Raw genomic sequence first — 9,097 nt, forward strand, 5'->3', positions numbered from 1 at the left:
CTATGCCCACTAACGTTTCCGCACTGTGTTTTAATCTTCTGCCAAGGCTGTTAAGCGATTACCACCAGTCTAATATAATGTTGACTGTCTGAATTCACGGTAAATGACCTCTGCCGTTTGATGTGTAATAGGAAACAGCAGAGTACTGCTGGTGGCACCTGTGTTTAATTTGAACCATGTAAATGTAGCTGACTTTGAGCCATAACGAATATGCCTACTGTAGCTGACCTCCACATTACAAAGAGTACAGTAGCCTGCTGCACGCAGATCACACGCCAACAAATGCTGGTCGGAAGGAAGCGGTTGGCAAGTTTTGATGACTGCCTTTTTTTACAATAATTTAGGGCTTTAAGTTTAATACAGAATGTTATTTCAGTTGCAAATGCTCCAGATCTTCCAGCAGACTGATAGCTGTAGCTTAATAGGCAGTTTAAATGACAGGGGCCAACTTGTTAAAATAACAAGCACTCTGTAATGCAGTGAAACTTTCCACAGCAGCAGTCAGTCACATCTGGCACAAAACAAACACAATTTTATTGGGTTCAGTATAAAACAAACGAAATATACACTTAATTACAGTTCAGTCAAAGTAAGAAGTAACACGCATCATGCTCATATTTTTGAATAACCAGCTTCTTTCGATGAAGGTTTTGTGTCAGTAACACTTTAGTAAAACATAGGGGGTCTTTACTGAAGTTCATAATTTGCAGAGCACATTAAAGAAGGCATGCTCGCTCGTATTTAGAAAATGGCGGATAACATGAAACACATGCTCCTGAAAAAAAACACATACTTAAGAGTAAAACCAGTACTGGAAAACCACTCATAGTGAAAGCTGAACATCCTAGAGTCACAACAATATTGTCTAAAAATCCTGTGGTGTCCACAGAGTAAACTCAATTACATAAATATAGGACAAAGAATGTACACACACAGCATTTCAAAATATGAATAAAGACAGGTTCAGGCACTAGTCTGAATAGAACCCTCACCAGAATTTAATATTTTTGTTGTTTGATGACAATATGATGTCACCTTAGACATACAGTACAATACTAAAATATCTAGACATTTCATTGTACATACTGTATACTGTATAATGCTGTTACTATATAATGCTGAAACAGTTAATATGTGAATGTAACAAGTATGAAAATATATAGTAGCTATAGTGTAACGAAAAGAAGCTGCTACAAATTTGAAATAGGCCTGTCAAGAAAATAACAAAACACGAAGAGCTGCACTTAATAATTCCAGAAAAACAACAACAGAATACTGTTAAATGTTTACCCAACACGCTAGCTTATTGAGGTATTGTTTCTATATGGTACTCTTTTCTTTGCTTAGGTTCCTATGCAGCTACCCAGAGTATTGACACTCCACTTCCTGCCTGGTGGCTGATTTGATTGACCCGTCCACGAACGCAGTCCAGAGTGAAGAACACTGCTGTTCCGTTATTCACCTGGAAGGATGCCCGCAGTGCCACACTGGCCCACTGGCTGCCCTCAGGCATCTGGCCTCCCACTTGCTGGGCCAGGGGGATTGGCCTACCGGCTTCCCTGTCCCCCTCCCCTGACCTCTCTGCGTCACTCCTCTTCTGGAGGGTCACCTTGACCAGGTTGCAGGAGTGGATGAGCTTGAGGTCCAGAGCCAGGCTGGCGGTCCCGCTCTCCCTGAAGACGAAGTCTCGCCTCTGGTCCGCGGGTCCCTTCCCGTGCAACGCCACCTGGGAGACGTGGGGGCTCGTTTGGCGGAAGAACAGCGGCTTGTTGCGGACGGCCCCTGAGGGGAGGCCAGTGTGTGCCACGGAGGCGGAGAGGGCGGAGGAGATTGCGGCTGGCACCCAGACCAGGCTGAGGGTGCTGATGCCCGTCTCGTCGCCAAAGTAGCGCACGTTGCACTGGGCAGGGGAGAGGATCTCGAAGGCCAGCGTGTCCCCAGGGCCCACTCTAGCTGCCCCAGACAGGGAGATGGACGTGTCCCGGTAGTGAACGCCTGGTTTGAAGGCGCGGGCCAGCTCCATGCCGGAGCCGTTGCGGTTGAGGTAGGCTAGCAGATTGAAGCCGTCGCTCACGCACGCCTGGCCCATGGAGTACAGGGCCTGTTGGAAGACAAAACGGACCGTGCCGCTCTCCGCAAAGCGCACCCCGCGACCGTCGTGGGTGAGCCCAACCACGTAGGGGTCCGAGGTGGAGGTGGTGCGGAACGTGGGACGGTAGTTGTTGTGGTATTGCGCGGACGCCACAGCCTGCGCCGTGGTGGCGACGGCGCCGGTATCGTGCGACAGCCAGAAGAGGCTGAGCGTGGCGGCCGACGTGTCGTACAGGTGCAGTCCGTCGCTGCTGTAGTTGCAGTGGTGGCTGGCGCTCCGCAGCATCACCGAGACGGCGTGGCCCGGGGCCACCTCGGCCACGCCGCTGATGCTCACGCTCTGCAGCGACTTGGACTCCCGCTGCTCCACCCGGACGCCGCTGAGGTCGCGGCCCTCCGAGGCCTCGGTGTTGTTCACGCGCAGGCAGACCTGGATGAAGCTGCGGCAGCCGTGGCTCAGGGAGAGGTTCTCGTCGAGCCACACCAGGCCGTGCTGCCGGAACACCAGGCGCCCGTCCTCCGCGCTCACCAGCCCTCCGTCGCCTCTGCCCTCCAGATGAAGCTGCACGCTGGGGAAGGCGTGACCTGGTGGGGCGTGGCCCTGCACCGAAGGTAGACTGGAGTCTCCAGCCCAGGAGAGAGAGAAGGCGCCGTCGCGGCCAGAAGGGACGGAGCAGACCGTGTCCGCTGTGAAGATGCAAGGTGAGGCCACGGGGTTGCCGTCACACTCCGAACACGCCTGGCACTCTGCCATCTCGGTGTTGTAGAAGTAGGCGTGACCGCACGAGCCTGAGTGACCGTCTCGCTCCGACATGCCTTGGCACCGGAAACCACCTGAGTGTGGCACAGAGAGGAGGGAGATTCAGTTACTTCTGACACAGAATAGAAATAATTATATTGATAGAAGAGATTATCTTTGTTTGGGGATGTAGACATCATTCAAGCCTTCTCAGCATACATTTACCTACTGTACAATTTTGGACATATCTCTCTTTACCTGGAGTGTTGAGACATTTCTTTTGATTTCCGCAAAGGTTTGGTATTTCAAGGCATTCATCTCTGTCCTGTGAAAAAACATTGGGAGAGATTCATCAATTGTTGGCACGTAACTTTGTCCACTGACCATGTAGCTGTCCCTGACATGGGTATTTTGTAATATCTTATTTAATTGCTAACCTTTTATGGGTATTATTGTATTTTTATTTGTATTTGTATGGTGTATAGTGCCATCTACAGTTCTGTGCTTTGTGGTCTGTTGTACGGGCAGTTGGATTTGGGCACGTTTGCTCAGAACAAACAGGGTACAGAGAGGAAAGGAGCTCTCAGCTCTTCATGTCTCTACAAAATAAAAAATACAAGTTGCACTACACACAGTATGTTACCTGTTATTTTGTTTGTGCAGTTTTTGTCATTTCATCATGAATTTGTTTGTGACATATGGACAATTCAAGGACAGCTTGACGGTCGACAAGGACTTTTATAAACAAAATGTGTTGTGTTAAACAAATATTTGTTTTGTGTTGCAGTTTTTTACCTCATGGGTATAAATAAATTAGCCCTCATGATATCAGTTGGAGCATATACTATGGTCTTATTCTGCCTCAGGTGAAGGTGGTTCAGGAGTGGTTAGTGTTACAGACTCATTATCATAACCACATGTTGTATCATTTTATACTTTAGCTATTCAAAAATAGCAGTTCTACAAGCTTGTATCACGTCACGAGATAAGCTATTATTTTAAAGCTGTCGCGCCCTAGCCTGGGTAAACCCACTCCCCCTGCTGGACAACATTTCATTCTGCCAGGAGGGGTGAGTCTGGCTAAATGGTAATACAAAGTCCTTAAGATTGTATCAGCTTTGGTACGAGCCAATCCGCGACCGAGCTCAGGGCTCTGTGATTGACAGCGCACGTTGGCCAATCAGGAACGATTTGAGCAGTTGATGACGTGTGAACTCCTCGGCTCATTCACAACAACAAACATGGGAATGAGGAAGTAGGAACGGAACGCGTTTAGATGACGCCTCTTGTTTTGATATACGCTGATTGGCTGAAGGGGTTGTCCGTCAACGCTACTCTCCCGCCCCACGGCTAAACAGCCACACAGGCGATTATGCCAGACTCACCCCTCCTGGCAGAATGAAATGTTGTCCAGCAGGGGGAGTGGGTTTACCCAGGCTAGTCGCGCCCCACTCCTCTGCTTTTGTATTTGAGCCGTGACTATGGCTCCAAACCCTGAACTCTAATTATGGCGTGACCATTTATGACTTGATCATTTTGTGTTTAGTTCATGTTCTGTAATGCCTTGAATGTATTGCCTTGAATGTTAAAGAAAGCATTTGTCATGACTCATGTGTGTCGCCTTTGAACACTTATGACAGTCCTAAATCCTAATTAGGTTTTGGACTTATTCTGTATGTTCTGTATTTTGCCTTGTGGTGTTTGGTTTTGGTTTACTGTTACTCTGTTGTTGTTGTTTTGGTTGTGTCTTGTTTTGTAGTTTTGTTCTGTGCTTTCCTGACTCCTCTTGTTGGTGTTTCCTGTTCTGTCTTACCTACCTGATTATTGTATCCTAGTCACCTGTGTTCTGTTTAGCCTGTTAGCCTATCCTGTGTTTGATTGTATTTTGAGTTCACCTGTGTCCTGTTACCCCTGTCTATTTAAGCCCTTGTTTGTCCGTAGACCTATGTTGAGTGAGTTTTGTGTCTGATGTTTACCTTTTGGATTACCCCTGATTTCTAGTCAATTAAACACTTTGAAGTTAATCTACTCTAAATGGTAAATGGTGCATTTATATAGCGCCTTTATCCAAGGTGCTTTACAGAGATCGTGCATTACATTCACCCATTCACACACACATTCATACACCAATGGCAGCGGAAACCACGCAAGGCACCAACTAGCACATCGGGAGCAATTAGGGGTTCAGTGTCTTGCTCAAGGACACTTCGACAGTAACTCTGGGGGAGCCCGGGTTCGAACTGGCAACCTTGCGGTTGCCATCCAGGCACTCTACCCCTGAGCCACCGCCTAATTCTACTCTGCATCTGGTTGCCTGCTTTTGGGTCCTACTCTGTAACTCATTCCAGACAAAAGCAAACATTTTTAACTCAAATATTTGCTTCTGGGGATCCCTGGAACAAGATATTTTGAGATGGGGGTCGATGGCCAAATACATGAAAAGGTTTGAGAACTTTTAGGATTTAGAAGACATTTGAGGCCTCAGGTCTTAATGGGTTCATAGTTTTTTACTAAAAGACCCTTTAATGCCAACCTGCTTGCTTGTTTTCAAGCTGCTCAAATGAAGAGCCTGCTCACCTGACAGATCCTGTCTGCGTGGACGGAACACTGAGACACCAGGAAGAAGCCAGCGGGACAGACGGTGCATCTCTCACAGCGAGGACGCCCCCCGCTGAAACCACAGTACTCCTCTGGACCACAGCTCCCACACGCCAACAGGGAGCTCCCCACCTGCAAACACAAGACACATGGATGTGTTTGTACTCAGTAAGTACATTAGGATCAGGGCATTGTGTTCGATGTAAATGCAGTGTGCCAAATGCCAATATGTCTTTAGGAATACAGGGTGATATTCCTAAAACTTTCATGTGGTTGAGTCAATCTCCCTCACACAGAATATATGGTATTTTCATTTCTATTGCTGGCTTTTAGGAAAATGTCTTACATGTTCATGTCAAATCAAATCATTGTGGTCAAAAAACAAATAATAATGATATCTTGCTCTAACCTTTTATCCCACGATTAATTTTTTCACCCAGTGTCAATTATCTAATGTAATCCTACTCTCCCTCTGCCAACGTGGGGAGAGCAACGTTCTAACCTCATAGTTCCTTCAATGCATGAGGAGTCCAAGCCGCTTCTTTTCACCTGACGGGGGGGAGTTTCAGACAAACAGCTCCTTTCCCATCCATCAGGCGCCCCGGGGAGGCATAATCAAAGATATCTGATAACCCGATCTCTCAAGACAAGATTCAGAGCTCCGCAACTGAGGGACATGTTGATGTATTTAATATTCTCTGTCTATCATTAACCACTTAAACCCACTATTCTTAGTGGAACGGATCTTTTCTATACATTTTATCAGATGATTTTGCCTACGCTGTAATCCTGGGCGCTACTCTCCCTCTGCCAAACTGGGGAGAGCCTCAAACTAGACTCATACTTCTTTCAATGCATGAGGAGTGAGAAGGCTGCTTCGTATCATCCGACAGGGGAGAGTTTTCCCCGGTAGGACGTAGCGTGTGGAAGGAACACATAATTCCAACAACCAGTTCCTTTCCCCTCCATCAGGCGCCCCGGCTGACCAGGGGGAGGCAGTATAGAGACCAGGATTACCGCATGTTTTTGTGAGGGTTCCTACCCTAGGGGACAACGCCACAGAAGTGGAACGGATCTGAGATACGACTGCAATTGGACCGCTCTTTTTTTTAATCTCTACTCCAATTGTCGTTCTGCAAATGGTCCCCTCAGAATATGGATGTCGGGGGTTCCGGTGGTTAAACCTGTTTTAGCCTTTTACTGCGGTCACCTCCATGACGCTGGCCTCCATGTCCACCTTGTGCACGGCGAAGGCCTGCTGCGTGTGGTGGGCCCTGACCTGGTCCCTCAGGGTCACCATGTGACTGCCCAGGTCCCCCTGGAGGTCCTGGAACGACATCTGCTTCACGCCCTCCAGCAGCGTGTTGTACTGCTCCTTCACCTGCAGCCAAACATCACACAATGTATCATCCAGTGACGTCGTTTTTCAGACGGCATACCATAATTATTCCCTGTGCGACATCCGCACCTATAGGCTATACGCTCGTGCGTGGCCAATGGATAAAATGATTAGCAGACGGTATGCATTTTTTCCCCCAAAAAATACTTTGGCACAGCATACTACATATATAGGCATAGCGTATAACGGTAGACTTCCTTACACCACTGGTATCATCATCATCATCATCATCATCCCTAATGGCCTATTATCATCATTGGGCTACATCAATTATGCAAGGAAAGAACAGCTAGTACTATTTCTGACTTTTGAAAGCCTGCAGTAGACAATTTGACAAAGGCCTACTGTATTTGTGACTTGAAGATGAATACAACCACAGAATGATAACAACAATAATCATACACCACTGTCTGAACCCCACACTCCTCTCCATCTCTGTGGTGAGTGACACTGATCCATTTCTTTATTAGTTATATCTGACCATGTGACCCTGTTGTTGTTCATCTTACCTGGTCCATCTGTTCAGACATCCTCCTCTGCTGCTCCAGTATTTCTTTCTGTTGGCTGACCAGCGCCCCCTGCTGTTGGCTGAGGAGCCGCTGCAGCTCCCTGACCTCTTCCTGTTGGCCCCTCAGAGCCTCCACCAGGCTCTCCTGGCCTTTGGACAACCTCAGCTGAAGCACGAGGGCGTCCTCTGAGGGCACCTCGTTGGAACCTGTGAGCAATAAGTTAAAGGTAGGTGAAGAAAGATACAGTACCCCCCACCCCCTCTCTATTCTGATGAATTATAAATGGAGGAGGCCTGATGTAAACAAGACAAGTCTTAATCAATCTCTCTCTCTCTCTGGCTTTTTCTCTCTCTCTCTCTCTCTCTCTCTCTCTCTCTCTCTCTCTCTCTCTCTGTCTTTCTCCCTACTTTCATCCCCACCCCCCCAACATTCAAAGCCTGCTGAGGGAAACCATTTGGCTTTTGGTTAGGCTACTGGTCTCCAGACCATGCAGTAGCCAGTTTGTGGGTCAGCTAGCCCCCAGACCATGCAGTAGCCTAACCAAACGTCACAGTACAGACAATACTTACCTGGTTTCATATCACATGTCAACTGTATCCCCAGCGGCGACGCGCCACGCTCTGACCCCAAATCCGAAAAATCTCCTAGAAATTGCGCGGCTCTGTCGGTCACATGAACGGGTGAGTTGGCCCTGCGGTCCTCTGCTGCTGCGGCGCAGCCGTCCCCGACGCACGGCTTCACGGGCTTCTGGCGCATCCGGAGAGGCAGCTTGCATTCGATCCCTTTGCAGTCGCGTGAAGCTGAAGCACCAGCAGCACCCTCGTTGTTGTTGGGATGTGACGAGGAAGCGACACCGATCTGACAGTTTCCTCCCGCACAGTCTGGATGAAACACCTCTGCGGTGACGGTTCTCGGATTAGAGCGCCGAGTGCTATCCGCACCGGTAGCCACCTGTGGCTGAGGACGGTGTAGTGGTTGGACGATAGTGTACGGTGCCTGGGGCGCGTTTTGAGGACGTTGGTAACCGGTGTAGACCTGCCCTTGCCTGGCTTGTGTCGAGGGATGAAACTGCCGTCGGGACCCCGTCGCCTCCGCGCGCCGCGCGCAATGGTCTCCGACGCACGGCTTGCCCCAGTCCTGGGCAGGGAAGCAGTGTGTTCCTTGGCAGATCTCAGATACACTCTCGGTTGTGCTCAGAAACAATGTGAATACAAATAGCGCGGTGATAATTGCCATATTGGTGTTCTTGAAATAAATAGGCCCCCTCCCAACGATTTATGCTGAATCCTATTCCTGCAGCCTCCCGTCACTGTTTGTTACTCATCCTTCAGTATGACCTCTTAGTTGTGCATGGATCTCAGTTTTGTATATCCTATATTTTAGGAATTTCCTTTGAGGAAAAGTCACAATTCACCTAAAAAATAATTTCCAATTAAAAAAATGTGCAGTTGAACTTGAATGAACAGTCAGTCTTTCCTCTCCATCGCGCAGCACGGTCTCCTGCGATCCCTTTAGCACCCCTAAACTTGTGTAGATTGCTGCTACGTCAAGCCCACATGTGGCGTTCCCGGCTCCTAATTGGCAACAGGTTTCTCCCGTAGTCTTAAATTAACCCATAGCTTTCCCGGACATACCACTCTGTCGAGTCACTCCACTTTCAACTGATGCTGTGCATGTGGTAGATATTTGGAATATTTTGATCTGTGTTATTTTTATGCTCAGTCTTCTTGAAAGTGGCAGGCCATTTAATACACATTGGCC

The 9,097-nt window shown here is 48.2% G+C and overlaps 1 protein-coding gene across 1 annotated transcript; it reads right to left on the reverse strand.

The window, feature by feature from the left end:
- Positions 1 to 512: 512 nt before the first annotated feature.
- On the reverse strand, positions 513 to 8,950 carry LOC310870234 (uncharacterized protein). Its single transcript, XM_083781334.1, has 6 exons — positions 7,906 to 8,950; positions 7,337 to 7,542; positions 6,639 to 6,809; positions 5,408 to 5,560; positions 3,089 to 3,155; positions 513 to 2,925 (listed from the first exon to the last, which is right to left on the reverse strand). The coding sequence occupies exons 1-6, from the start codon at positions 8,570 to 8,572 to the stop codon at positions 1,352 to 1,354; spliced, it is 2,838 nt and encodes a 945-aa protein (XP_083637460.1). The 5' UTR covers positions 8,573 to 8,950; the 3' UTR covers positions 513 to 1,351.
- Positions 8,951 to 9,097: the final 147 nt, after the last annotated feature.

This window comes from Protomyctophum parallelum (assembly GCF_964188405.1).
Source record: "Protomyctophum parallelum genome assembly, chromosome: 14".
NCBI classification, from domain to species: Eukaryota; Metazoa; Chordata; class Actinopteri; order Myctophiformes; family Myctophidae; genus Protomyctophum; species Protomyctophum parallelum.

Coding starts and splice junctions, on each gene's coding strand:
- LOC310870234 (XM_083781334.1), bottom strand. CDS start 8,572: ATGGCAATTATCACCGCGCTATTTGTATTCACATTGTTTCTGAGCACA. Junction 6,810..7,336: donor TGTCTGAACAGATGGACCAG/GTAAGATGAACA, acceptor GTTTGGCTGCAG/GTGAAGGAGCAGTACAACAC. Junction 5,561..6,638: donor TGGAGGCCAGCGTCATGGAG/GTGACCGCAGTA, acceptor TTGTGTTTGCAG/GTGGGGAGCTCCCTGTTGGC.